The sequence below is a fragment of the Colletotrichum paranaense genome (genome assembly GCF_030867605.1).
Source record: "Colletotrichum paranaense strain IMI 384185 chromosome Unknown Scaffold_5.1, whole genome shotgun sequence".
Lineage (NCBI taxonomy): Eukaryota > Fungi > Ascomycota > Sordariomycetes > Glomerellales > Glomerellaceae > Colletotrichum > Colletotrichum paranaense.
Genome location: NW_026848963.1, coordinates 1,862,570 through 1,890,423, shown reverse-complemented (window position 1 = coordinate 1,890,423; position 27,854 = coordinate 1,862,570). Strand labels below are relative to the sequence as shown.

General features: G+C 51.9%; 10 protein-coding genes across 10 annotated transcripts; 7 read left to right on the top strand and 3 right to left on the bottom strand.

Moving 5' to 3' along the window:
* Positions 1–301: 301 nt before the first annotated feature.
* Positions 302–2,816, top strand: CPAR01_07010 (TAM domain methyltransferase; the record flags this gene model as incomplete). Its single annotated transcript, XM_060491281.1, has 6 exons — positions 302–934; positions 1,069–1,199; positions 1,353–1,554; positions 1,689–1,811; positions 1,999–2,627; positions 2,702–2,816. Coding segments are annotated over 6 exons (1,833 nt in total), but the record flags the coding sequence as incomplete, so codon positions are not given.
* Positions 2,817–4,167: 1,351 nt separating this feature from the next.
* On the top strand, positions 4,168–4,890 carry CPAR01_07009 (methyltransferase; the record flags this gene model as incomplete). Its single annotated transcript, XM_060491280.1, has 1 exon — positions 4,168–4,890. The coding sequence occupies one exon, from the start codon at positions 4,168–4,170 to the stop codon at positions 4,888–4,890; it is 723 nt and encodes a 240-aa protein (XP_060350154.1).
* A 1,751-nt stretch (positions 4,891–6,641) lies between these two features.
* On the bottom strand, positions 6,642–8,378 carry CPAR01_07008 (myo-inositol transporter; the record flags this gene model as incomplete). Its single annotated transcript, XM_060491279.1, has 3 exons — positions 6,642–7,288; positions 7,341–7,808; positions 7,862–8,378. 3 exons carry the CDS (start codon positions 8,376–8,378, stop codon positions 6,642–6,644), a joined length of 1,632 nt encoding a protein of 543 aa, XP_060350153.1.
* Positions 8,379–11,430: 3,052 nt separating this feature from the next.
* Positions 11,431–12,443, top strand: CPAR01_07007 (glycosyl hydrolase family 11; the record flags this gene model as incomplete). Its single annotated transcript, XM_060491278.1, has 4 exons — positions 11,431–11,681; positions 11,749–11,833; positions 11,887–12,273; positions 12,333–12,443. 4 exons carry the CDS (start codon positions 11,431–11,433, stop codon positions 12,441–12,443), a joined length of 834 nt encoding a protein of 277 aa, XP_060350152.1.
* An 885-nt stretch (positions 12,444–13,328) lies between these two features.
* On the bottom strand, positions 13,329–14,450 carry CPAR01_07006 (uncharacterized protein; the record flags this gene model as incomplete). Its single annotated transcript, XM_060491277.1, has 1 exon — positions 13,329–14,450. The coding sequence occupies one exon, from the start codon at positions 14,448–14,450 to the stop codon at positions 13,329–13,331; it is 1,122 nt and encodes a 373-aa protein (XP_060350151.1).
* A 1,610-nt stretch (positions 14,451–16,060) lies between these two features.
* Positions 16,061–17,107, top strand: CPAR01_07005 (uncharacterized protein; the record flags this gene model as incomplete). The annotated part of the gene is made up of 2 exons (XM_060491276.1): positions 16,061–16,377; positions 16,540–17,107. 2 exons carry the CDS (start codon positions 16,061–16,063, stop codon positions 17,105–17,107), a joined length of 885 nt encoding a protein of 294 aa, XP_060350150.1.
* A 2,696-nt stretch (positions 17,108–19,803) lies between these two features.
* On the top strand, positions 19,804–20,921 carry CPAR01_07004 (zinc-binding dehydrogenase; the record flags this gene model as incomplete). The annotated part of the gene is made up of 2 exons (XM_060491275.1): positions 19,804–19,984; positions 20,056–20,921. The coding sequence occupies 2 exons, from the start codon at positions 19,804–19,806 to the stop codon at positions 20,919–20,921; spliced, it is 1,047 nt and encodes a 348-aa protein (XP_060350149.1).
* A 1,209-nt stretch (positions 20,922–22,130) lies between these two features.
* On the top strand, positions 22,131–23,030 carry CPAR01_07003 (uncharacterized protein; the record flags this gene model as incomplete). Its single annotated transcript, XM_060491274.1, has 1 exon — positions 22,131–23,030. The coding sequence occupies one exon, from the start codon at positions 22,131–22,133 to the stop codon at positions 23,028–23,030; it is 900 nt and encodes a 299-aa protein (XP_060350148.1).
* Positions 23,031–23,275: 245 nt separating this feature from the next.
* On the bottom strand, positions 23,276–24,439 carry CPAR01_07002 (NADH:flavin oxidoreductase/NADH oxidase; the record flags this gene model as incomplete). Its single annotated transcript, XM_060491273.1, has 2 exons — positions 23,276–24,261; positions 24,319–24,439. 2 exons carry the CDS (start codon positions 24,437–24,439, stop codon positions 23,276–23,278), a joined length of 1,107 nt encoding a protein of 368 aa, XP_060350147.1.
* A 791-nt stretch (positions 24,440–25,230) lies between these two features.
* Positions 25,231–27,068, top strand: CPAR01_07001 (major facilitator superfamily transporter; the record flags this gene model as incomplete). The annotated part of the gene is made up of 2 exons (XM_060491272.1): positions 25,231–25,813; positions 25,882–27,068. 2 exons carry the CDS (start codon positions 25,231–25,233, stop codon positions 27,066–27,068), a joined length of 1,770 nt encoding a protein of 589 aa, XP_060350146.1.
* Positions 27,069–27,854: the final 786 nt, after the last annotated feature.

Below are 27,854 nucleotides of genomic sequence, written 5' to 3'. Positions count from 1 at the left end.
GAGCCAGAGTTGTCTGCCCATCCGGGCACATTACCACTGATTCTGATAAAGCGCCGACAAAAGCCCCGCAGATATTAGCACTTAGTAGCGACACGGCTACGCGCAGTACGAGGGCTTACCAAACCAGCTCGCCATCCGTACAAGGTTTTTCTGTTTTAGCGGCAAGGGATGGAAAGGGAGAAGCGACACAAGACAGGGGCCGTTCAAACACGGCAGTGTCCGGGAGATGATGGCATGGCATGGCCACCTTGGGTTGGGGACCTTTGCACCTTTGCCCAAAAAATAAACTGTTGCCCTAGCCCGTTTTTATTCAGTTTCCCCCAGAAATGAAAAAACAAGACGAACCGCTTCTGGTTCATGGGACGACCTTGTCTATCCTATCCCGCCGCACCCTCTTTCTTGCTGGTTGCTTGTCTATCACTTTCTTCCTACACTCATTGCTACTGGTAACCTTCTTTCTTCCCCCTTGCGTTATACGGAGACCAGAGTAAAAGCCCGCCTATCGTCGAGCCTTGCTGACCTGCAACTCTCTTGGTTTGTGCATTGCGTCTTTGGCCCGGCATTTAACTTGGACCCCCCCAGTTTCCCGAATTCCCCCTCCAGTCCCGAAGCGCGCACCGCTCCCTTCTACCCTTCCCCCTTGCCCACCACGGTCTCGCTCGGAGCGGACCGCATGTTGATGGACAGGTTCTACAACCAACAGCGGCTTCGCAAAAGCGGTGGTAGCAGCTTGAGCTCAGTCGGTTCTGGCTCTCCCGTGGGACGGCACCAGCCGACCCGTCCTCCAACGGCCGCCAACAGCATCTCGGCCGCCTCCACATCGACGCTGCTCACCGCTAGTTCGTCGTCCGAACGTACCCGTAACTTTTCCACAGACAGCAGGCCGCGCACGCCGCCATCAACGAGGCCGTCGATGCAGTCAGGCGAACAAGACGTACGTACTTCTTCGGTCTATGAGACATTGACCCCTCCGTGGACCGTGGCAACTGTCATGTTGTCGCCGGCGCCTACAGATCCAGGTGGTAATGCAGGCTTAACCAAAGCTCTTGAATCTCATGCCGCAAATAGGAGTATCCCGAGGATCACCCGAGCCCGACCTCCGATGAAGTGAACGAGGCCGTCTGGGCGGGAGGGTCCGATTCAGACGACGGATCGGACAGCGACCCGACGCCGGGTCAGAGTCTCCGGGCGGTAACAAAGTGAGTCTCTCATTCTCATCCGACGATGATGTCTTTCATTGTTTTTTTCGTCATTGTGTTTCATGTTTATCCTCATTCTCACTTTCCCTCGCCATCTCATCGGCCACACTTTCTTTTCCTGCGACATTCTGACCATCCGAACCTTCTGTGCAGTAGCAGTTCCAGCAAATCAAAGATCAAGACGGGCAAGTCGTCCATCTTCCAGTCTATCTTCAATAAGTTTGCGAAAACCGGAAAGCGCTTCGGCTTCGTGCCAAATACCAAGGTACGCTTTACTCAACTATCATCCTTTGATGCAGGTTGCCCCGATGCTAACCCGTCTTACCAATCCGCCAGGAAGAACAAGACAGAAATGGTCAGCAAGCATCCTTCACCGTGGCCCACCGGTCCTTGAGTTCACGGCCACCTAGCTCTTCACCTACACATGCATCTTGCGCTTCCTGCAGGATCTGGAGCGTCTAGACCAAGACCTGCCTTGTCGCTAACCAGGAATCCGCAGTCCTCCAACACCAGATCATTGCCGAACTCTTCGACCACAGACTCCACTTGGCCCCAGTCGTCAAGGCCAGGGCCGCCCTCGACGTAGGCACGGGGCCAGGGCTATGGGCATTAGTGCGTTACCTTCTCATCATCAGTCACTTCGCAACGCCCCCTCCCCTCACCTTTTCCCGCATAAATGATGTAACTAGTCTGGTATCACGGAATGACTCGCTAACTAGCCTCATGTAGGAATATGGCAAGTCGCTCCTGTTAATGCCTACGGGGTATTATAACACCGGGAAGTTCACGCTAACGCCAGTTGACCACCGCAACAGCCAAGAAGAACCCAAACTGCGCCGTGATGGGCGTCGATATTGAGAAAGTGCGCCCTCCATATAACGTGTCCAACTGTCAGTTCAAGATCATGGATATAACTACCGACTGGAACATCGGCAGACAGTTCGACTTCATCCATGTCCGTATGCTAGGCGATATCGTGGAAAAGGAAAAGTTCGTTGACTCCATCTATCGCCACCTCAACCCTGGGGGCTGGGTCGAGTTCAGCGAATGGATCGCGATCCTCGTATCCCCAGATCACTCACTAGAGGGGACAGCATTTCACAAGTGGAACATGCTTCTCCAACAGGGTCTTCAGAATATGGGCCGCTCCATGCACTACGTCTCACAATATCAGCCCATCTTGGAGAAGTCAGGCTTTGAGAGGATGAAGTTGACAAAGCACGCTGCTCCTACGAACGCGTGCTACCCGGGTAAGAAGTGTCAGCGGTTCGGTACCATGATGTCCAGCAATTGGAATGCCATCATCGAGCCGCTAAGTGTCCCTGTTTTTACTATTGGTCTAGGCTGGTCCGAGGCCCAGGTTCTTGCATTGGTTAAGAAGGTCCGCAAGGAGATTGATGATACGAACTACCATTCGTTCATGACGCTGTAAGTTATCTCTGGAGTCAGGCAAGGTTGGAGGAGGTCCTGGATTATAACTGACAATCACATTCTGATATCAGGCTTACGATATACTGTCGGAAGCCACGTAGCGGTGCATCGTCGTCCGCATCGTTGGCGAGCTCATCACGCTCGGCAGCTCAAATGTCGGTGTCCAATGTCAGTTCACATGGGTAGTGGAAAACGGCGTCTAAAAATGGGTGATGTGTTTACAAGGGGTTTGGGATTATCATACCACCATTGAGCGTTTGCAAGGCAAGCGAGCAATTTTATCACCAAAGGAATCTTCCGGTTCCATTATCAATATAGTTGAGGTTTCCAGCCATATCATATTCTTGGTTTCCAGCAGGAACAGTCCCATAATTTGCATGTAGGTACGTGTTTCCGAACATGTAAGTTGTCGATTTGAGGCAAATGCCGCATCTTGTTGATGAACGCAAGCGATTTACTCCCCACCGACGGGCAATTTTCTGCTTTGCGCGGGACTTGTTTTCTCTTCGCTTAAGCGATAAGACGCTGCGTTTTTCATCGGCACAGCCACCCCGCAGTGCCCGCATGCTAGGATCAATAGACTGCCACAGGATTTCCAGGGCTTGATATGCAGGATTGCGGCGCAGTCAGGCGACTCGACGCGCGCAGGCACCGCAGGAAGAAGGATTACCGGGGGGGAGGGGGTTCTAAAAGGGTCCTATGAGCCTATCTTCTCGAGGCACCAGCACTCCCGCAGATCAGTGGTGCCAGTTGAGGCCATACAGACCATTCAAGCCCCCTCAGTTGATTCCAGGCCGGCATTCCTACATGTCACATGCATATTCGTCTGCGTGGGGAAGTATGAGCTGATATGATATGGTCCAACCGGCTCTTACGGGGGTCATCTGAGGGATTTAAACCCTTACTCTGCAGACCGGGGCCAATGGATAGGTAATCCGACATGAACATTAACGAGCACGAAGATGATAGTTCTCCTTGCCAACTACTCTAGCGCCAACAAGACAGTCATGACATACGTAGAAGACTCTGAGCGTTTGCCAGAAGCAGAAGGGAAGCCGGCAATTAACCCACCACCTTGCATATGACAGAACCACTTGGTTCTGGGTACGGATACCGAAGGATGCATTAGTTGTTGCTGCAGAATTCAGGACGGAACAGACTCCGTCCCGCAAGTTCTCATTGGCCAATTCCGACACAAAGTACTCTTGTTAACGCAGAGTTGAACAATAGAGCAACCCATGCTTGATAGTGAGGGAAGCTCGGAATAGGATTCAAGCGCAAGTAAACTGAATAGCCACGGTAAGCGCTCGGTGGCATACTATCGGTGAGTTGTTACCGACACGGTGATAATTGCCCAATTCCCGGAAGGATCTAGGGCTTTTCCCGCCCCTTTGGACTTTGTTTCCACCAGACTTTACTCGCGAGTCACGACAACCCAACGAAGCGCAATCGAGCGAATCGTCTTCATTCGCACCTCCGTGCTGCCAATCTTTCCCTTCTAACTCAATCCCACGATTAATTAGTGCCATTGTCAACTATGGCCGATCTCGGCGCAGACCGCACTGCGGCCTATGGCGCAGTCTACTCGCCCTCATTCCTCACAATCTTCTACGACAAGTACGTCCTAGGCTTCAATATGTCAAAAGTCTGGGGCTGCAGCACGGAAAAACTCCTTCTCCCCTTTTTCAGCGAAAACTTCACCCGCAACCACCTCGACATTGGCGTCGCTACGGGTTGGTTCCCGGCAGCCGCCCTGGCGCGGCCGTTCCGCGCCACCAGCAAGCAGCGCATTACGCTGCTGGATCTCACCGCGCCGCCTTTGAACGCGGCAAAGACCCGCGTGCTCTCGGTTACGACGAACACCGAGGTTCAGTGCGTTGAGGCTGATGTCACGGAGCCGCCACCGAAGCAGCTTCTCGGCGAGCGGTTTGACTCCATTTCCATGTTTAATTTGTTCCATTGCATGCCTGGCGGCAAGGCCAAGCTTCGTGCATTTGGTTTGTACAAGGAGTTGTTGAGCCCGGAAGGTGTGTTGACCGGATGCACGGTGCTGGGCCCAAATGAGTCGACTGGGTGGTTTACCAAGTTCTATCTCCGGTGGTACAACAAATGGTGGGGTGTTTTCAACAACTGGGACGACAAGAAGGAGGACATTCAAGAAGCGTTGGATCAAGAGTTCGAGGAGGTTGAGACGTGGATTGTTGGACAGGTGATGCTGTTCAGGGCAAAGAAACCCAGGAAGGCGCTTCTTGATGTTTAAGATTTGGAACGGATATGATACCTATAGCTGCATGAGTTATGAGTTAATGAGACGGGTGCATGACTGGACGTAAACAATCAGCCTCAGCAAGAATACAAAGAGTCCGAATCCTCTAGCCTACTTTACTCAAGTAGTATGTCCCTCAAACACAAACTCCGTGTCGCTGCTTTGATGAGAGAAAAGGCGAACTGCCTCAGCTCCCGTATCATTACAACTGCGTGATGTTTGTAATGAAATCGAGCTCTATCCATGATGCTGGTCAGAAACATGGTATACAGATGCATTCAGTCAACCCTACTCCATCAACTAATTGATTCCCGATTCCTCCCGCCACGATATAAATGCCGGCCTCAGTATGGCGTTTAAAGTCACCGGACTCAACGGTCATCATTTTCAGTACTTTTCACCAACAGCAAGTGTTCGGCGCAACATTATCAAGTTCAACATTCGGCGTATTGCCATCCGACTTAGCTGATCCCTCAATTCCAGTATTCGAGAGCCCGCTCTCTCCATACCAACCTAACGTTGGCAAATGGTTCCCGTAGCTTGACTTTTCAGTCATTTTGTTCACATCCATGAACCATCTGGGCCAGTGCTCTCCGACCTTCAAGTTCGCGCTGATAAAGCTATGATAGAGTGAGTCTTGAGATCGATTTTGGTTTCGCGTTGAATTCAGCCACCAAATGTTCGACTTCATGTTTGGTTATTTTACCAGCCTTCTTCAGGCACGCAGGTCGTTCATGCATGGGGTCTTTGGAGCTCAGAGCAGGAGTTACGCCTGCTAATGGGTCTTCTAGAAGATATCCTTCTACATTTGCGCATTGCAGCTGCCTGAGTCGGTCGACACTTGAACTTCTTGGAAAAGGCCCCCTGTTCTTCTACTCAGTGCCAAGTTTCCCTTGAAGTGCTAGGCAATTCTGTTCGTCCAGTCCGGCATCTGTTTAATTGGAGCCAAGGAGCGCTTCGAACAGCTTAACCCGATCAATAATGAAGATCGTCGAGTGGAAAACTCCCGACTGAAGATCTCCACCACTTTATTAGGGGGTGTTAATTCCCCAATACACTCACGATATACCCACTGGGCCACTGCCGCACACCAGTTTGACCGGATGTTTGTGGTTGACTGAGCGGTGGCTACTGTGGCCTTCTCGTAACTTTCTGTCTACTGGATGTTTCATGACTATCATGCTGCTTGGGCATTAGGCCATGCTTTTGCTTTGTGTCAATTTCAGATGAAGTAAGCAGCAAAGTTAGCCCAATCTCGGCAAAGTGATTCAAGAAATCCTTGCCTTCTTGGTCGAGACCGTGAGATTGTATCCATCGCAGAGTATCTCTTGCCTATCGCGATCTGTTGAAGCCAGATTAGAGCTGTCGCTATGATAACTTTATCGTTGGCTTTGGTCTGATACTATCGTCAACTGGCAATGAGCTGCAGAGGAACATAACCATCGACGTCTGATCACGTACTACGACATATTCTACGAAGAAGCGTACGTCAATACTCGGGGGAGCTTGTAGCAGCACTCTAGTGTTACACTCATCTGACTCGAGCGAGAAGCATGATGTGATTAACAGCACACTGTCAAGGAGGGTTTCCTGCATTGAAGTTGGAAACCTGCGTTTGGCCAAGTCAATTTGATCATCATTTTCAGATTCTCGCTACAATCGACAGTTTCAGGCTACAATTTTGAACCATTTTCTAGTCCTTGATACCTTTTCTTGATGAACACAGGAAACGCATAGACTATTTTTTACACGGTGTTCTCCTCCTTCCGGGCTTGGACATCGAGCTTCCTCTGCTTTCGCCATTCCTCGGCATATCTCACGCCGAATCCGTGCTCGAAAACTACCCTGATCTCCTCCAACGTCATGTTCGCTGCTTCGGGGAAGCAGAAGATCACAAACACCCAGCCCAAGAAAGACAACCCAGCGTATAAACCAAACGTGCCTGATGGGGTCATGCCTCGCATCATTGACAAGAACGTCGAAGAGACGATGATGTTCGGACCCCAGTTGAAGATGTTGATCATCATGGTCCCCATAGCTCGGACTTCCATAGGGAGAAACTCGTTCGCCTGCCACGGGACACAGCCCAAACCCGCAGCGTAGAAGGCCACGAACATGATCATTGCAACCAGGACCAGGGTTGCGGGCCAACCAACTTCCTTGGTGGTCAGCTCTAGAGTGTTGTTGTCCAAGGGGATCCAGTGGAACGCAATGGCGGCAACGGCAAGGCAGACAGGCATACCCCACATCGTCCAGAGCAGGATTCTTCGCCGGCCGATTCTGTCAATAAGGAAGATTGACAATACTGTGAAGATGAAGTTGGTGCCTGCTACAACGGTACCAACAGCAACGGGGTTCGAGAAGCCGACGATCTGGAATAAACCTTGAGACTCTGATTAGCATGGCACACGCAGCACAGTGTATAAGAATTCATGGCACCGTACTGGAACTGTAATACATAAGTGTATTAAACCCGCAGAGCTGCTGGGCAGCCATAAGGCCACAAGCTGAGGTAACTGCTCGCAGGTTGGCTGGGACCTTGAATAGGCTGGTGACAGACTTTCGGAGGGAAATTTCTTCGTTGAGGACCTTGGCTTGGTTGACGCCGCGCTCAATGGAGATCACTTTGTCCGCGATTTCATCTTCACTGCCGTTGGGGTAGATTTGTCGCAGAACCCGGATACAGTCGTTTCGGTTGCCGTGGAACATGAGTTGACGAGGTGACTCTGGACACCAGAAAAGGAGAATACCGAGTATGATTGAAGGAACACCGCCGATTCCAACCATGTATCTCCAGCCGTGTGCGGTCGTATTGAAGGCTGCGGCGAAAGCGTACGCAAGCACAGATCCGGCACCAAGGAAGATCATGTCGATTGAGATCATTCGGCCTCTGAATCTGGCAGGGGAAATCTCTGCGATGTATAATGGCACGATCTAAGAAAACAACCTATGTTAGCACACGGACCCCGGTCAAGTCTGTTGCGGAAAAGCATAGAGATATAGAGGCTCACCATGGATGCAGAGCCGACACCAAAGCCGATCACAAGTCGACCAACGGTCATTTGCGCAATCGTGAAAGAGGTAGCCTGGAGCAGGGCACCGATCGTAAAGAGGATAGAGGCGAACCAGATAGCAGGCTTTCTTCCGTACTTGTCAGCAGTAATACCGGCAATGACGGCGCCAATCAAGGCTCCGGCTGCGGTGACTGCCGTGATCAACTCCTTTTCTGAGTGAGTCAGGTCTTTATTGTCGAGGTCTTGACCGATAACAACAAGAACTCCGGAGATGACGCCAGTATCGTAGCCGAAGAGCATGCCTCCGATCGCGGTTGCCGCAACACAGAGCCAGACAAAGGTACCTGGCTTGGTTTCCTCAATCCGCTCTAGGTCACGGTTCTCTATGGCCTTGACTGCGTCGCTGACTGCATTGTTCTGCTCGACGTGCTGGACGCCCTGCTTGGAGGAATCATCGGGCAATCCCATGGCGAAAGTTGGCCGTAGGTTAGAGGATTTCTGATCAGAAGAAAGGAGTTACAACTAAAGATCTTATCAGGACATGAAGATCTCAACTGGAGAGGGGGTCTCTGAGATATTGCCCATGTCTACGAACTCGACACCGGTGGGATGGGCAAGCTTTATAGACTTTGCAACTTCACCACACGCTTGGGGATAGGTATCAGATGAAGGCTCACACTCAAGTTCTAGAGTGACAAAAGCAAGGACAAGACACGTCGTACTAGCGTACGGGATGATTCCCGGCAGGTTACAACCGTCCCATGGGGAGAGCTGTTGCGGGGTTGGCCCTTTTCTGACCAGGCGAACACTGTCCAAGCCCTCATCTCGATGTCTAACATCCAAGGAAATTCCAGCCGTCTGACATTGCTCATTGTTTCTATAGGTCAGTAACACTTTCTTGACTCTAGTCTGGCGGGTCTGAAGCACGGGGAAGTTTGGGGGAAATCTGGATTCGCGGGGTAGCCGACTAGGATTCATCTGGGGAAATGGAGCCATTGCGAGCGCCCCCACCAATTGTGCGACAGTCCATCGCCCAGCTCGTCGAGTCAGGCCTGTCTAGCGCCGCGCGCTTTTTACTCTCTCTGGACAATGAGGCAGTCGTTTCCGTGACGAACCCGAGCCGCGGGCTGGAATTATTGCCGTTAACAGGGGAGTCAACTCTTGCGCCGCCCTGATTGCTTCGGTTTTGCGGCCGCTGACCATTCTTTTGGATGAGTAAACAGTCTGGATACGCTGCAACATTCCATAGTATGATAATCTTGACGGAAAAGGCCTCCTTGAAAGCCCGAAGGTTGACGTAATGTCGGAAGTATCCCCTTGAAGATGGACATTTCCGCCGTTTCGCCCCTTTTGAGGTCTATACTGGAATATCTGTACTGTCCTCATCTAGGCGAATAGAGGACCACCCCTCCGAGAGGCCAAAATCTCCGGCGAACACCAGTAAGATCGGCATGTAAGGTTGCTTCCTCTATAACGTCACGCCATAGATATTGATGTATTTAAGATTTTTGTAGGGGTGATCTGGGACCGGCCCCATCCCAAGTAACTTCATGTTCGAGAAGATGACGCTCTTCGCTACATGCAAACAAATGTTCATGATGACAATCGCGGAAAGTCAATGTAACATCCTGACTTTCTGCAATCGGTATGCTGTGCTAACATGTGGACGCGTGGAGTGTTGACTGGAGAACATTCATCACTTGACTGCTTAGCTACCATACCTTACTAAGTATTAGCAGAAGAGGCATTGCAATGAACCTGTCGTTCAACACGCGACATCCATACTTTGGAGTTAGATCAGACGTTTGAGCACACCGATAAACATGACAGGAAGGGATTATGATTATTGCGTGAGTCGGAACACGCTTTCCAGCAGCGTACCACCCGTGAAAGTAGTCTCCTCGGCGCAGGTATTGTCAAGGGGTTAGACCCTTTGTCTCAAATCTGACGCGCTACAAGCCTCCAATCAGACCGATTTGAACAAACAATGTCGTATTTCACTCGATGTGGCGAAGCTGAGCTTAGCCCACAGCTGGCTTGTCAGTTTAAGGATGCGGAATGGACAAGTACACCGAAGAGCCCCGAGGATATACTACACCATAAGGAACACACGTACCTTTCATTTGACTGAGGGATCTACCTCGGTCTTTGGATAGTCCCCGACCACATCAGCATATCTACAACTTTGCAATCGACCACGTGAGCTGGGCGTTCGCGTACAGTGAAGCGTCAAATTGAAAATGAACGTACCGATGAAGGCAGAGAGAATGCTTCTACGCATACATCGAGCCTGAAACTGTGATTTCGCAATCTTCGGCCGGATAAATCTAACAGTGGCCACCATCTATGAACTTCTGCCCTCCGTATTCGTTCGGAGCGGATACTTTTGGGTCTACCACGGGCATGATCCTCGCCGAAGTGGACCTTCGGCCCCGCACGGCCTCGGGCCCGACAGATGGGCTTCTCCTGCATGCCTTACAGCATATAGGCCGAGATATCTCAATTTCTCTATTGAGAGATCGAGATAATGGCATTGAGCCCTGCCATTAAATCGGATAGCCTGACGCAGAGTAAGACTGCATCAAAATACAACACGCTGCTAGCCGAAAATGGAAGCGGAAGTCACCGGCGACGCTCCGTGGTACTCACGGAGTAGATGTATCGTGGAGGGTATCTGATTCTCGTAATCAAGGCTTCGTAACAACCAAGGACTGATATCTTGAGGTTATCTCAGTGCAACTGTGCGTCGCGTGACCTACGCCCGGCTATTTTCAGGACCCCCACAGATCAGGAGGCTCGACAGCAAATGTCAACCAGGCGACCTCTCTCGTCTTTTTGCCGCCGGTTAAATTGCTATTTGCCATATTAATCAACTCAGCTCTTCTAAATAGCTCGCCATATTTATAATTTGGACACGGCCTAGATATTCCGACTTCCTTTTTCAACCTCCCTTGAAAGCTGATGCATCACCGCGATATCCCACACCTAGGCTTTTCCCAGGTACATGGTACTGCTCTACGGACTTGAGAATGTACAAATCTGTCTTGGCACCACCTAAGAAACAATGCCAAATCAGAGAGAAACAAAGGAATAAGAGAGATGTCTGCCATATGTTGAGGGAAAACCAGATATCAAACACCATGTTGTTGGTACAGACTTAGACAGCTGAAAAAAACTCAACCAGGTTAATCTAACTCGTACTTAGACCGATGCCAAGGAATCGGTTCCGGTTGAAGTCTAAGGGATCCTGAGATAGAACGAAGTGACATTGCACCCGTCTTGAACCCAAGGACGATACCCGATCGGTTGCCAGGGGCACATGAGTTTAACTCAATGGCGCGGCGGTACCACTACCATTATTTGGGAGGGGAAATGTGTGTTACATTCGGCGTTATTGAGTCACTTTTGTAGACCGATACCGAGACTGGCACATCATGCTACAGATATAAAGCCCCAGACTTCGCCTTCGTCTGAAACATCGCCAGCGTGAATGACAGACAACATTAGCAATCAAGTCATCATGGTCACTGTCAACTCGCTTTTCCTGGCGTTCGCCTCCGTGGCTAGTGTTCTCTCTGCTCCTGGAGAGTTGATGAAGCGCCAGTCAACTCCTTCGTCTACTGGAACAAACAACGGCTACTATTACTCCTGGTGGACTGACGGTGGATCTCAAGTTACTTACACCAATGGTGCAGGGGGCCAATACAGCGTCGTCTGGCAAACTGGTGGTAACTTTGTCGGAGGCAAAGGCTGGAATCCCGGTGGGCCGAGGTACAATCGTCCCATGCTTACCCGGGTCAAATCTCGAGCACGCTACTGACAACACCCTATCTTTCAGAACTATCACGTATTCCGGCAGCTATAACCCGAACGGCAACAGCTACCTCGCGATCTATGGCTGGACTAGAAACCCCCTGATAGAGGTTTGCCTGACATTTCTTGACCAACCCTAACATCTGCTAACCTTCCTACGCAGTACTACATCGTGGAGTCCTTCGGTACCTACAACCCTTCCAGCGGCGCTACCAAGAAGGGAACCGTCACCAGTGATGGTGGAATCTACGACATCTACGTTAGCACGCGAACTAATGCCCCCTCCATCGACGGCACAAAGACCTTTCAGCAGTATTGGTCCGTCCGCCAGACGAAACGCGTGGGCGGAACAGTCACGACCGGCAATCACTTCAATGCCTGGGCTCAGGTGGGCCTGAACCTCGGCACTCACGACTACATGATCGTTGCTACGGAAGGATACTTCAGCAGCGGCTCTTCTACAATCACTGTCGGTGCATCAGATGCTGGTGGCGGCGGCACAAGCCCGCCTGTGACCAGCCCTCCGCCCAGCAGCGGTGGTGATGGAACTGTGAGGCCCCATCTCTTTACCCCTAGTCGTCTTTTACTGATGTATTATCCCCTTGCTAGTGTGCTGCAAAATGGGCTCAATGCGGAGGATCTGGCTTTACTGGACCGACTTGCTGCCAATCTGGGTCCACGTGCCAGGCGTCGAACCAGTGGTACTCCCAGTGCCTGTAAAGTCTAGGACTTAGGAACGAGGATGCCCTGAAAGGCATGCCATCTTACTTGAAGCACAGGCTAAGACCTGGAGAAGTCCTCAATGAACCGTGTTCCGGTGTCTCAAGAAAATAATGCGTTTGATTGTGTATGTCAAAGTGCGGACCTAAGTCGTGACCTTTCTCTATTTGGCATCAAATTTGGAAGGGGGAAAAATACATGTAGTCATTAGCTTGTATTGATATTTATACGTCTGTCCTGCATGGGTGTTTGCGCAACAGATGTGGTTCCAATTCATCTCATGATGTCACCGATGACACGTACCTTGGATACCTGTAGCGTCGTACAATTCAACCTCTTGACATGTCATATAAGGTACTGGTATATCACAATAGGTATGTAGAGAACACAGCCGTTGTAAGGACTTCGATTAAAAGCAGCGCAGTAGAGTTAATACACCATCATTTACGGGCAGCCAAATAAGAAAGAAATATAAGACAAGAGAACAAGAAAGTTGCGGCATCGCAAGATGCAGGAATAGGCCGGCCTGCGGGACGGGACTGGGGCAGGGGCAGACGAACACCGAAAGATCTCGTATAACAGGAGCCCGAGGTATCTATCTGCGGACTGACTTTGAACCTTACAGACAATTGATGAGGCAACAAGTCGTCTATATTCGTAAGCTACGAGAGGTCGCCTCCTGGCACTACCTCCGTCATTGTCTACCTTATGACAGGCCACGCCGGAAAGAAGCAGTATTGCCACTTGCCAGAAAGCACCAAACCTTACAATCCTCAGACCTTACTCTCAGATGGGCCTATTATCCTCATTCTTGTCTGTATCGTCGCACTACATGCTGGCCGTGAGGTCTTGTATTGCTAGCTATTTTACTTTGTCGTGGCCAGTCTAGATCCAATGAATCTGTTGTAGCAGACCTTCACTATGTTGACGAAGTATTTGAAGCTTATGATCTGTGTTCCGCCAAGCCTGACCGGGAAACGTGGAGCCCCACCGCAGGACATCGCTTTTTGTTGACCGAAGTACCTGCTCAAGTCCGAATTGTACTTTTTCATCAACGTGAGCACCTTTGGCGAGGAGACGTGCAAACGTCTTAGGCAGGACGTCTGGGGAGGTAGCGAGCATGATGGGGTTCGCTCCAGCGCCGGGTTCTCGTGTGGACAGGTTTGGATCAGCTCCATGGCGCAAAAGTAAGGCTACGATCTCATCACAGAACGAACGGGCCTGTTGAAGAACGGTACCTAGAGGAGTTTTCGACCACGGTTCCGGTCCATCGGCCTCGTTTACATCTGCATTGTGCTCTATCAGTGTCTTTACCACTGGAGCTTGATCGCTCCAGAGTCCAATATGAAAAGCAGACACATTCGGGCGCATTGAAGAAACGTTCTTCAAATTGGGGTCGGCCCCGAACTTCAGCAATGTGCGAATCGTGCTGACAGGATGTTTTTGCTCAATAGCCGCAACTAATGGGGTCACGTCATCGTTGTTCCACGTCCCTAGCTGTCCCAAGCTATTGACTCCATTGGAAAACCCTCCGGCGAGAAGGGCTTCCATGAGCTTGGGACCTTTGACTGAGTGAAGAAGATAGCTCTTCTCAGCCCAGACGTTTTCGATTGAGTGGCAGGCCTGGAGGAGATATCGTGCAACCTTGATCTTGTTGTTCTCGATTGCAACATTTAGTGCAGTCTCTCTCTGGAGAGTAGCTCCAGCATTATAACCAGGATAAATGGCAGGACTGAGGGGGCCTGCTCCGTGAGCAATAGCCATCTTCACGGCACTCAGTCGGCCGGTTCTAGCACCCCAGATGAGGGCCTGGTGGCCATTGAGTGAGTCTAGGCGGTAAAGACTCCATTCGAAAATAGCTGCACATCTATGCGAGCACCGAATGATTGATAGAGTATTCTTTGCGGGAAGATGAAGGCCAATCTCATTCAAGATCTCGTATGGGAGGTCGTCCATAAATCGAAAGCCTCGACTCTGAGGTTCAGTCTCCCCCCTGGTTCTTCCCATTGCGAGGATCTTATGGAGGCTAAAGTTTGTCAGTAGGTGATTCAAGCCTTGAGTAAAAGTTGAAGAGGTTGCGGAATGAATGTACCATACCAGTTATATTCAAAGCCTACTATTGTGTTACTCACAACGAATATAGTCAAGCGAACAGGATGATCGATTGATGGGCAAACAGGCTGAAATGAAAGTTAGGGCTATCCTCACGGGTCGTTCAATAGAGAGCTGTATTGAGATAGGCAACATAGGGCCTGGTCGAGACAAATCTGGGTGAAAAAGAGGGAGGGAGGAACGAGGATTTGCGAGGTGCGAGACAACAGGCGACTGTGATAGAAGGGTTGAATACAGCTCCTGGAGCTGGCTAGTCGACGGTACGAGAAAAAACACTCACAAGCACAGCGTGGCAGCGGTACAATGGTGAAATCGATAAGGAAACTTGTTTGCTCACAAGCGTGAATGAAAATCTACAGGTGAATCAGTCCAAAAATTGTAAGCCTGAGACGATGCCCGATGTGCGTTGACTCGGCTATCGGTTGGGGTTTGAAATACGAGGTTGCCAAAGTCTGGGGAGTTTTTATAGAGATTCAAAAGAATAAACACCCTGACGTTCAAAGTTTGCTTCTCATTTGGATTCCTTCATTTCTGTGGCGATACGCAGCTCGTGAGATGTCAGTCGTATCGGAGATAGATCGATCTCAAGGAAATACTGACTCAATTGAACGAAAAGTGACATGATGTCCGATCATGTTGGCAAACTAATGTAGTAGGCAGCGAGTCATCGAGCAACTCACGAACGATAGCCTCAATCGGAACATGTTTGAGACCTACCACTCAAGTGCAAGGTGGTCCGAAGGAGATATCGCGCAATGAGCCATTGACCCTGCGCCGTAGCAACGTAACGAGATTTCTCTTTCCCGTGGACTGAACCGCTCCGGGGAAGCAATAGCGACTTGGAATCGCGGAGTTAATGTCGTGATGATCAAGCAGCTAGCTACCGTTTCGGTTCTTAACCCTCTGTATGGCGGTAGGTTCTTTCATAACCCGGGTACTTAATCTTCTATTTTTTATAGCTTCTCTAACAACTATACTGGGAGGGAAAAGTCATAACGGGAATGAAAGAGGTATGAGGAATAGTAGCAACAGCAGGCAAGTTAGCTTAAACCCATTTGGTACCTACAAATCCTCGACTTGTAGCTTCATGACACTTTCAGGACGGGGGCCTACCCCCGCGGCGAAAAGCTGAGACGCATACTGCGAGTATTCAATGGAAATGGCAGGAATACGATTTGCGCTAAGTGTGTCCATGTATGAGCCTCTTAACCCTGCGTACGTTTTGGAAGCCTGAACAACGGTGACCTCTTTCTCCGTAGACGGCTTTGGTATGCATGATTTTCCGCAGAGATTACATGACTTTCAGATCATTGATAACCTTCCACCATGGTCTTCCACCGCAGCATTCCTGATTGAATCCAAAAATTCACTTCACTCTTGGTCATAAAAAACCACCAGGATTCCCTCAAATCTCCTAAGCCGCCAAAGCTACTGTAGTGAGAGTCACACAGTCCCTCGGAAGTCCTGACACTCGAACACATCAACGACAGTCACAATTCGTCAAGATGGAACAAACCTCACAAGACACATACTACTCAAGCGGCCCAGGCTCACTCAATAAAATCACACCACGAGCTCTCCTCAACCTCTCATCCGAAATCGTGGAACATATCATTTACGCTCTGTGCCAGTCTTGCCAGTCGTGCGATCACGGCTGCGAGCCTACAGTGGCCGGGCGTGGTGCCCTCGAGAACGTAAGCTTGACATGCAAAACGTTTCGGTACCTTGTCGCACCACACTTGCGACATACTTTCAGCTTATATCACAAGCGCCTCTCGGATCCCATCACCTACGATGCCCTGGTTCGCCAGCGAGAAATCCAGTAGGCCCATAGGGGCGGCTCCTTGGCCGACATTCGATACGTTGAGACCAATCTCTTTCTTTGGTGTATATGGCTTTGTCCCTGATAACGCCACTGTGTTTGCCCCAAGGACTTACACCCATCAATACCAAGAGCATTAGCATCGTTACCAAACTTCGAGAGGCTCGACATCATCGTCGAGTGTTCTCACTCGTCTCAAGGACGCCAAGATTCACTTCCCCGCTTCCAAGTCTGGCCTGTCTACAAGTCGATCAAGAGTCTCCGATTTCTCTGCGCTTGCTCTGCAGAAGGCCAGGCTGTATCAACTGACCTTACTCCCGCGTGGGGTGGCAGTCAACTGATTGGCAAGCTTCCGAATATCACCAGTCTTCATATTCACGGCATCACACAACTCAAGTTCTTCAACGATCCCGTGCCCTGTCACGGTTACCCAACCTTGGTTCATCTCAGACGCCTAAAGCTAACAAACTGCCGATTCATGTTCGCAACTTCTTTCAGCCTCCTGCTTGAGTGCTGCAGATCGCTAGAGGTCTTCATCTTCAGTCGGGACGAGTCCCCCGACGGTAGCATCATCCAAGAGCTGAGTTGGAACAACTGGAACCTCGATTTGGAGATCACCCCACGTCAAATAGTTGATCAAATCAGCATAAAGGTACCTAAAGCCCTGAAGTATTTGGTTATCGGACTATGGTTTGGGTGGGAGGGTCAGTGCGCACCGACGCATGTGTAATACCGCAATCGTAATCAGTGCATGCAGGAGAAGCTTGCAAAAAGGAATGTTATCGGATCGCTTCGGCATTTTAGGAATCTTGAAGAGGTTCATCTTTGTCAAGATGTGGTACTTGGACCCCCAAAGTGCATGGCCCCCGATGAAAATGGGTACCTGTTACTAGAAATGCCACCTCTCAGCTTGAAGAAGCTCAAAATCTCGGGGACAAATAGGCACCTCATAACTTGCTTGATAAAGCTCTCGAGGCGACATGTATGAAAAACCTCCGCGAGATTTGTTTGAGCTGCACAAATCCGTTCGTGCATCAACTTGACACCTTTGAAGAGAAGCAGAGCTTGATGAGTGATTGGCCTAGGATTGATGAGAAGGATCTGATTTATCTCACGAAGGGCTTCAAACAGAAGGGTGTGACCTTCTATGTAAATGCTTGACATTTTCTTGCGAAGTTAGTGGTCAGTCAATTAGGTGGACCAGGGAGGTAAGCAACATGTCATAGGGTCTTTCTTAATACAACTACATTTGGCGATACTATCCCATAATCTGTTAAATGGTGTCAGTGCATCTGTTCAAGCACTTCTCTGCGTACTGACTCCATCTGGTAAGCACGCGCTTCGTTCAATACTACGACATTAACCCAAAGAAACACGATGCGATATCCCTGAGCGATTTACCTCACCGAGTCTCACCGAGAATGACCGAGCCATCAAGGTCGCGATTGTGGGCACTCCTCGGTAAACTTCGGTCAGAAAACTGATGGGTCCCGAGGTTCAGGCGGGGCGCTGACACATCAGCCTGATTGGGCGATCTGGAACTACATGGAAGGATTATTCGCCGGCCGGCCGAACTGCAGGTCCGGACGGGGCCGAATTGGGAGCTTCGACCGTCGGTGAAGCCAAAAGAAGCAAAGGGCACACAGAATTCATTCCCCACGAATTGCCTCGGCTCGCCCACTCCCATTTCAAAGCCGCCTTGGACGACGGCGATGGCGTCCAATCGGGACTCGCCCAACCTCACCATGTTCCATCCATCTCGCACTCGCAGGGCCTTTTTCGATTGGCGATGATTAGTAGCGCGTCCGGTGCCAGCCAAATAGACAGCTCAGCAGTCACGCCAGTATCTGCACGTACGGAGTATTACGAATACAGATAGCTGCGAGAATTCAGGAACGAGGATTCAACCCCGACAGCCCCGACACGAGGTGAATGATAATCCCGATTATCTCTGGACCTTTTGAGTTTCAGCATTTCTAAGCCCGGACGGCATTGCACATCCTTGGCCCGCCCCAAACCCGCTTCTCGAACACTCAACCCACCCCGCGACCCTCCTTTTGGGATCATCAATGGAACGGTCAACGGCCAGCACCCCAGCACATCTCCGTTCCCGACGTCCCCGTTCCCGCATGGTCGCATCGGCCGCAATCGCAAGCATTGCAGCTTCGCTTCCGGGGGACCCTGAGAGCTGTCAGTTGCACTACCGAGCGATGGGCGAGGGGCTGATGACAACGCCGCCTGCGTGTTGTCCAGTGGTGCCTCTCGAATCCTCCGACGTCCAAGGCTCCAGAGTTCAAGGGAGATAATGTCCCGCCATGTCTTCAGAGCCTCCGACAGGATGAGAGATCTGATAGGCCCAATGCAGAGAGCTGAGCAAGAGATGACAAGTTGAGGTGCCATTGTCTCAAGCCTCGGCATGTCGTCATGCCCGATTTTATCTAGCTCCACCACGGGAACGAGACGAGACGCGGACGCGGACGCAGATGCAGACAGTGCAGACGCAGTAATCCGCCGCCTTTTGGTACGGAAATCTTCCTGAACTCCTGGAGCGAGAGAGTCTGCGACCTGCCACCTTCATATCGAGTATCGACCTTGTGTCCTGCCCCTCGGAGCAGAAGCAGTCTAGCTAGGGTCGCGCGTTGCCCGCAGCCCGCCAGCCCCTCCTTAACCCATATGAAGAAAACGTCCGGTGGGAAAAGACCCTCCGACTCCATTTGTTGTTCGGGCGGCCACTCCGGGGAAATCGGCCACACGCCACACCCACACACCCATCTTGGGTTATCCATCCACCACTCTGCATCCGAAAGTCTGCTAGGTAGACAATCTGTGTACCCGTGGTACTGTGGTACCGTATCACCGTGTGGTGCGTCGACTGTTCGAAAAAGGGGACAGACACAAAGCAAAGTGAAAGGCAGAGGAAAAAAAAAAAAGAGAGCCTCCAGGCCCCATCCCTACTAGCCCATGCTCCGTGCGCCGGAGAACATTCCTCGATCGTTCGCCAGCTCGTCGAGTCCTTCGGAGCTCGTGCGGGCCAATGTCCCGTCTTGGTCATCCTGCTCCGGCGCGGGGCATGAAGTCATGACATGAGCCAAAGGCAAAAACTCGGTGCAAGCGACTCACGCACCAAGCGTCCACCGCTGGCACCGCGCGCTTGACCGCGGCCAGGAAGCTTGGAGGGGTAAGTGTAATCCGCGAAAGCGGCGGAGGAAACGTGGGACACGAAAGCAAACGGGCGATTTCAGAGTTTGCGAAATAGACTGAATGTCCCGACTACTAAAAGAGCTCCCTCTGCTCCTCTACCTCCGACTTGGAAAGGCTCTGTGAATCAGTTGTCTCGTATTCTGTGGTGTTTGCTTATAATCTCAAATACATACCATTCGTCTTCCTTGATACCCTTTCCTCTTTCCACACAACATCATATCCAAAATGTCGCAACAAAACCTTTCCGTCGTGCTGGCCGAGCGTCCCACGGCCGAGATCATCCCCGGCAAGACCTTCAAGACTGAGCAGAAGCCTATCCCCAAGGCTGAGGACCTCAAGGATGGCGAGATCCTCGTTGAGAACTGGTACCTCTCCCTTGACCCCGCCATGCGTGGCTGGTTGAACGGTATGTCGAGACCTTTACACTCTGCCATGATCATCTTCGCGGGGACAAGTGCTAATCAAACTTCCATCTAGACCGCCGCTCCTACCTCCCTCCCGTCCAAATCGGCGAAGTCATGCGCGGCGCCACCGTCGGCCGCGTCCTCGCCTCTAAGTCCTCCAAGGCCAAGGAGGGCGACGTCCTCCCCTCCTTCGGCGGCTGGGCCGAGTACAGCGTCGTCCACGATAGCCGCGTCGAGCCCGTCTCCTCCTTCCCCGCCGTCTCCCAGCCCATCGACTACCTCTCCGGCATCGGCATGACCGCCCTGACGGCCTACTTTGGCATGCTCCGCGTCGGCGACCCCAAGCCCGGCGAAACCGTCGTCGTCTCGGGCGCCGCGGGCGCCACCGGCAGCGTCGCCGGCCAAATCGCCAAGCTCAAGGGCGCGCGCGTCGTCGGTCTCGCCGGCTCGGACGATAAGTGCAAGTGGTTGACGGAAGAGCTCGGCTTCGACGTCGCGCTCAACTACAAGGACCCCGAGTTCAAGCAAAAGTTCAAGGAGGCCACGCCCGACTTTATCAACGTCTACTTTGACAACGTCGGCGGCGAGATCCTCGACATGGCGCTGGCGCGTGCCAAGGAGTTTTCGCGCTTCGTCATGTGCGGCGGTATCAGCCAGTACAACTCTGCGACGCCGCAGGGCCCCAAGAACTACGCCAACATCATCACCATGCGCATCAAGATGCAGGGCTTCATCGTCTTCGACTTTGTGCAGGAGTACGGCCAGGCGCGCAAGGAGCTTGCGCAGTGGCTTGAGGAGGGCAAGATCAAGCGCAAGGAGACGGTGGTCAAGGGAGGTCTCAAGGCGGCGGAGCAGGGTCTCGTCGACCTGTACAAGGGCATCAACACGGGCAAGCTGATTGTCGAGATCAAGAACCCCAAGGATGCGGCCAAGTTGTAAAGAAATCCCGAGCCAAGATCTCTGAGGAATGATTTGATGACACTGTAATTTTATGCATAATGACCAGATACTGGCACATATAGAAAGGCATGCCAAACAAATTGGAAAACATTACAAATATCTTTTGTCCGTCCTGGTGCTTTGGGTGACCTGTCTGCTCTCAGTGGAGGCCCCCAAAAGGCTGAGGCTTCTGTGTCGCTAGCTAGATATGGAGGATGGAACCTGAATAAGAGACATGATCACCCCTATCATCTTGTTGGCGATGTCGTTGCTGTTGGTGAAGCATTGAGTAAAGGGCTGGTATCGTGGTATCGGGGACTATGCCAGTACCCAACATGCAAAGATAAGGGGTTATGGATGTAAGCCATGCAGCCCACAAAGGTACCCGCTCCTGCCACCATCACCAACCGGTGATCGCCATCCTGCCCCAAGCTCCTCCTTTCTGCCGGGGCCATCCCATCTTCAACCATCGACCTTCTCGACGTTGCCCCGGACACAGCTCCAAACACACGCAGACAGATCTTTGCAGATATTCGCAGCACCTGTTTGAAGTCCAAACCCTTGCATGCCTCGCTACGTCGACATGGCACATTGCAATTTCCTTCTCTGAGTTGCAAGGCACCACCTCTTTTTTTAAGGATTCACCGGCGCGGCTCGCTCGGAGGCTTACGGAGAAGACCCCAGCACCACGGCGTCGCAGGTAAATTTCCTTTCAGGAGGCTGCGCATTCCCAACGTAGCGAGAAGCAAACCCTCTTCGTACGATTCCTAGACGAACAGAGACGGCGATTACGACTAGAGTTTCAGGCTTTGAAAAGCTCTATTTCTCACGCTTGCTGTAGCGTTCTTACCGTGACCGACCACCCCCCCCCCCCCCGCCAGGTCTGCGTGCCTCGAAGCGAGACATTCCACTCCAGATCCACTCGAACTTCTTCACCTCTGGAATGCGCCCAGCCTCGAGTAAATGGAAGTGATAACTCCCACGCATCGGGAGACGGCCGTTTAACAAGGACGGGACGATTGGAGACACAAAAAACAAGAATGCTTTTTTGCAAACCGAGAACTTGAACACAACAAAGAAAGTCGAACACGAGTCCATGATACCCTACAACACATCCTCGACGTATCCCTAGTCGGAGCTTGCGAAGCCCACGACCCAACCCGACGTACATATCCTTCAAGTCAAGGTCCTTACTGTCCAACCTCCACGATGGCTTTGTCTTCAGAAGAAGCTGCCCACCTCCACAGGCAGGCAAAACGACGAGCCGAACGAGCCGCAGCCGAGATGAATTTCCGCGAAGTGACATCGGAGGAGTATCTCAAGAAATTACGGGCCAAACGACGCCCCGGGAGACGATTCGAGATAGATGATACGCCTGCCGCGGTCGAAATCGGCGAGGAGCCGCTACATCCGCAACGAGAATTCAAACTTTCGACAGGCTCCGAACGGCAACGGACACATACCCGCACGAAGTCGACACCGACAGCGAACACAAATGGATTATCATCTGGTAGCCGTAGAACTACGCTTGGGGGTCCAATAGCCAGGAACACTCTCGGAAAAGCTTCGGTTCCCTCTCAGAGGCTGGCTGCTCAGCAGACGAAAAGCCAGCCCAACCTTTTCCTGCAAGCTGCGCAACAGCGGACGAACCCCGCCATCACTCATGCCAACTTGGGCACGATCACGACAGTCTCGTCATTATCAGCTCAGCCGCAAAGATCCAAATCAAGCTTGAGCATGTTCTACCCTAAAAAGCATGTTCGTCGCGCAGCGTCAGTGTCTGTCCTGTCGTCAAAACCCCTGGAGTTGGATCCGATAGCCACAGCGCACCACTCCGGCCACGCTCGAAGTCAGTCGCTTGGCAATGCCCTCTCTGTCGTTGATACAGTGCCGCAGCCTGTCGCGCTGAAGAAGCGAGGCTCGTTGCGCATGCTGAAAGACAAGATTAGGAGAGTAGCCAGCTCCTTTGAACTTCGATCGACCAGAAGCGACGGTTCGGGGAGTAGTGATGATGATGGCTTGAAGAGCCGGTCCAGTAAGAGTCTTCTACTGCGGACGAAGACCAGATTTGGCTCGCAGCATCGACTTGGGACTGTAAGCGAAGAATGAGCGACGATCAAGATCCGGGGTGGTGCCACAAGCCAGACCTAGTCATGCGTGGCTGAGGTCCTTTACGCAGACACCACTGGAGAACGTCTACACTGTGTACGATTGACGCGGACGAGATACGACAGCTCTGAATAATGGCGTAATGTAATTATACAAAACTTTCGCATTTGTTCACATCTAGGCAAAGATACCCGGTTCATATTTCCTACCATCCCGCCGTGTCTATCCGAAGTCGCGATGCAGCATCAACCCCTGGCACTTAACTGAAATTGAGGGCAGAAAGGGTAGTCGATGTATCCAGTTGGCAGCTTTGGGGTATAAAAGTACGTCCGCTCGTACTTGTCCAGCTCAATACCCTCCTTGATGCGGAAGACGAGATCGGGATTTGAGATAAAGTACCGCCCAAAGACAACAGCAACATCGTACTTCTTGTACGTTTCGTCCACAGCTGCCTTTGCAGACTGGGCATTCAGCCCACCAGCAAGCAAGACTGGGCTTGCGTTGTCCCAGAGCTCAATTAACCAGCGCACCGTCCGCTGTCCACCACAATCGGTGTCATCATTACCGCTGATCCGAGCTTCAATGAGATGGAGATACGCAAGCCCTAGAGGCTTCAGTTGCTTGACCAAGTATTCAAAGGTCGGGTCTGGGTCGTCCATGAGCATGCCCTGAAAATCACTGTATGGACTGAGACGAACGGCCACCCTATCGGCGCCGACGGCATTGACGACAGCCTTTGTCACTTCGATATGGAACCGAGCACGCTTCTCGATGCTGCCGCCCCAGCCGTCGGTTCGCTTATTGCAGGTATCTTGGAGGAACTGGTCTGGGAGATACCCATTGGCGCCGTGGATCTCCACCCCGTCGAAGCCGGCTTCGAGAGCGTTGCGCGCGGCGGTCGCATAGTCCTCGATGACTTGCTGTATGTCGCTTTCGCTCATTTCCAGAGGGGTAGCAGCGCCGTCGGCTACGGGTATCGCACTTGAAGACTCGAGATGTAGCCCGAGGGATTCGAGGACTTCAGCTCTGCCACCCCGACCGAGGTGCCAGAGTTGGCAGTAGATGAACGAGCCCTTGGCGTGCACGGCATCTGTGACCTTCTTCCAGCCTGCAATATGCGCTTCATTCCAGATGCCAGGGACGTTATGACGCCCAGCGGTGCGGTACGAGATGAGGGTTCCCTCAGAGATGAGCAGAGTCCCCGGTACGCAGCCTCTCTGGGCGTAATACTCTGTCCTCAAACGTCAGACAGTGAACGAGGTGAGAGACGATGGGGATGTATGCTGACCCTCCATCATTGGAGTCGGTGTCCATTCATCGTCTGCGCGGTACCTTGTCAGCGGCGCCAGGGCTAGTCGGCTAGAGAGCTGGATAGGCCCTATATTCAACGGGGTAAATAGCTTTGACATGACTAGCTGATGTAGATGAAATCGACTAGATGCAGTTAAAGTTTTGAAGCTATCATGACAAGTCAAAATAAGGTAGATGCGATGGAAGAGTCTAAAATCAAAGACGTAGCAGTATCCCGTCATCGACGCCTTCGCTAGCGCAACTGATCCCAGTCCATTCTCTCTGACACCCATGCCGATGAAAGCCGAGTCGACTTCCGCGCCTTACTCACCCATCGCAATCATCAACATCGTCTCCAGCAGCCTTCAGCAGAGTTGAATCCTCATCGACACCGACACGAAGGGATTATTTTCACAACGCTGGCCTTAATGTGGCCCACATAAGCCCAGCGCACACCCAGGAGAACATTTGGGGCCTAGAAGACTGGAAGGCCTTTCAGAAACAGAACACAGCCGACACTGCGGATGCGTATCGGCACAAAACGTGCCGACAAAGAAAGTCGGACGTGCGATCGGCGACGACGGCCACCCAATCTTCGCCTGCCCCTGTGCCGACATATCCAGGGTGGATCGCCCACATTTGAGCCAGAATGGGAGAGTCGTTGAGGATTTCTGGTGAACGGATCAATTGTGATTGACGCAATGGACTCCCGGCAGGCAAGTCATTTCGTCGGGTGCGTCCGATGCTAACCCCAGACCCTCCCGGGGAAGTGAGAACCGGCGACTCGGCACCGAAGTTTGGGAGATCCGTCTAGAGTTGTGACTTCGTCGACATTTCTTGGACTGTATTTCGAGCCAAGACCTTTTCTTAGGGATTTCACAACCTACAGATCAAGGTTGAGGTTATCAAGATGAAGGAAGATGCACCCATCACCGAAACCAAGCAGATCTCACAAACGCATCCATCACAACAGATCCTACGCTCGCCTTCACCCTCCAGCGACGAAGATGTCATCAACCAAGCAGTTTCGGTCGGGCGCCCCCGACCCAAAGACGACACCGACGCAGAAAGCATAGGCGGCCAACGCAACACAATGTCCCGCAAACGCATGCTCCTCGCCTTCTCCGCCCTCTCCGTCTGCCTCTTCGTCTCCTTCATCGACCAGACCAGCGTCTCTACCGCCGTGCCCGCCATCGCGGAGGATCTCGACACAGGAACGGCCACCTCGTGGATCGGGACGTCCTTTCTGATCGCGTCGACGGCGTTCCAGCTCATCAATGGGCGGTTGTCTGATATCTTTGGCCGAAAGAATTTGTTGATGATTTGTTTGGTGTTGATGGCTGTTGGGGATGTGCTTTGTGGGTTTTCGAGGACGAAGGAGCAGCTTTTTGCGTTTCGGGCTATTGCTGGGATTGGAGGGGGTGGGATTAATAGTATTGTTATGATTATTGTGAGTGATATCACGACGTTGGAGAATCGGGGGAAGTATCAGGGTAAGTTTCAAAGTCTTGATTTAACATCGTTCTCATGGATTCTTGACTGGAACTAACACTCAACTTAGGCGTTCTCGGCGCCGTCCTCGCCCTTGCAAATGGAGTCGGCCCCTTTGTGGGCGGCGCAGTCGTACAAGAGTCGACCTGGCGATGGGTCTTCTGGATGGTCCCCATTATCAGCGCCCCAGCCGCCGTGACAATCCTCTTCTGTCTCCCACTCAAGCACCGATCGGGTAATTACAGTGAAAAGATCAAGAAGATTGACTACGGCGGCATCGCGCTCAACATGGCCTCGACGCTGCTCCTTCTCATCCCGTTGTCAGGAGGCGGCGTGACATACCCTTGGTCCTCGCCCTTTGTCATCGCCGGGGTGGTCGTGGGTGCCGTACTTGCGGTTCTGTTTGTGCTCTACGAGTGGAAGCTGGCGAAGCTGCCCATCATGCCTTTGCGTTTATATCATGCGCCGCATTGCAGCGCGTTGTTTGGGCAGACTTTCCTTATGGGCCAGGCGTACTTTGGTAACTTGTTTTACCTACCGATTTACTTCCAGTCCATCCTCAACTATGAGCCCCTTGTTTCCGGGGCGCTTATTCTCCCTGTCATCATCACGACTTCGGGGCTGTCTATACTGTCTGGGCAGTACATGCTGCGAGTGGGACGCTACATGCCCTGCATCCTCGCAGGATTCTTCCTCTGGACGCTGGGAAATGGTCTCACGATCCTCTTTGACCGCGATACAGGCCTAGGAAAGATGATCCCGATCCTCGTGGTCATGGGCGCGGGGATAGGCTTGACGTTGCAGCCTACGCTGGTGGGCATGTATGCCAACTCCCGCGCTGAAGACCGGGCCGTCACGACAGGGTTACGAAACTTCATCCGGACTATTGGAGGCGCGTTCGGGCTCGTGATTTCGGGAGTTATACTCTCCAACACGCTGAGACGGGATCTTCACGGGAAAGACTTTGTTTCCGATGCGGTGATTGCGGAACTGACTTCGTCGACATATACCTTGGACCAAAAGGGGTTCTCGGATGCGGAGAGAACGGTGATTTTGCAGGCGTATATGAAGGGTTTGCATTACATTTTTGTGTATTATGTCATTTGCTCTGGGCTGAGCCTGGTGTTGACTCTTGGGGTTGGAAATACGGGATTGAAGGCGCAGAAGCCGGCGCCGTCTGAGGAGGCTTCGGAAGGTCCGAATGGGGTGTCGGGAGAGCCTCCGATGAGTGATCAAGAGAAGGCGAGTGGGAATTAGGAGCATGGATGAATTGGTGAAGATAAACTTGCATGCAGCATAAGGCACTCAAAAAGACAGGGCGATGGGTCAGCATAGCATGAGTGGCATTTGATGAACTTGGTTCATGATCGATGTCACAGAGAATCGCGTTGAACAGGCTTCTCACTTTACAACGAGCTCGGGGCTTCTCATAGAGTTCCTTAGGGTGCGGATATCCGATTGGCTTGCCGAGCATCTCATCGCGGAGCAGCGGAAGTCAGCTCAACTCCCATCCCGCAACTCAATGCCAAACTTGCCATCTACGCCTTTCAAGCTATCCCTGGTCAAGACTCCGGTCAGAGATAGGCCTGGGCATTACATCAACATGCATACCCTCGCGCCCCTTGATCAACCTTGTTATCAACAGCATCCCCACAGCCAACAAAACCCCGTCGAGAACCCCGCGCCTTATCACCACCCCTGGGTCGACCAAAATCTCCGAAGTACTCCAACGCTTCGATGTCATCCGATGGAGGGTGATCATCCCTGTTAAATGTAACGCCTCCAACAGTTTGCATCCTTGCCCCCTTCAGATCCCGAGATGTGTGCGTTCGCGCGACGGCGATGTGATAACGCGCTGCACGCTGCAATGAGCTGGGGAATGAAGGCATCAGCCCTGATAGGGAGGGATTGTCTGCAGACTTCTTTGCTCAGTGCAGATAGCCGCGATAATGCACCACGAATGGCGGACTACGTCGCCCGATGGACGATGGGCCGGTTGATTCTGGCCGATCGCAGTCTTGGTCTTGCTATTTGTACACTTGA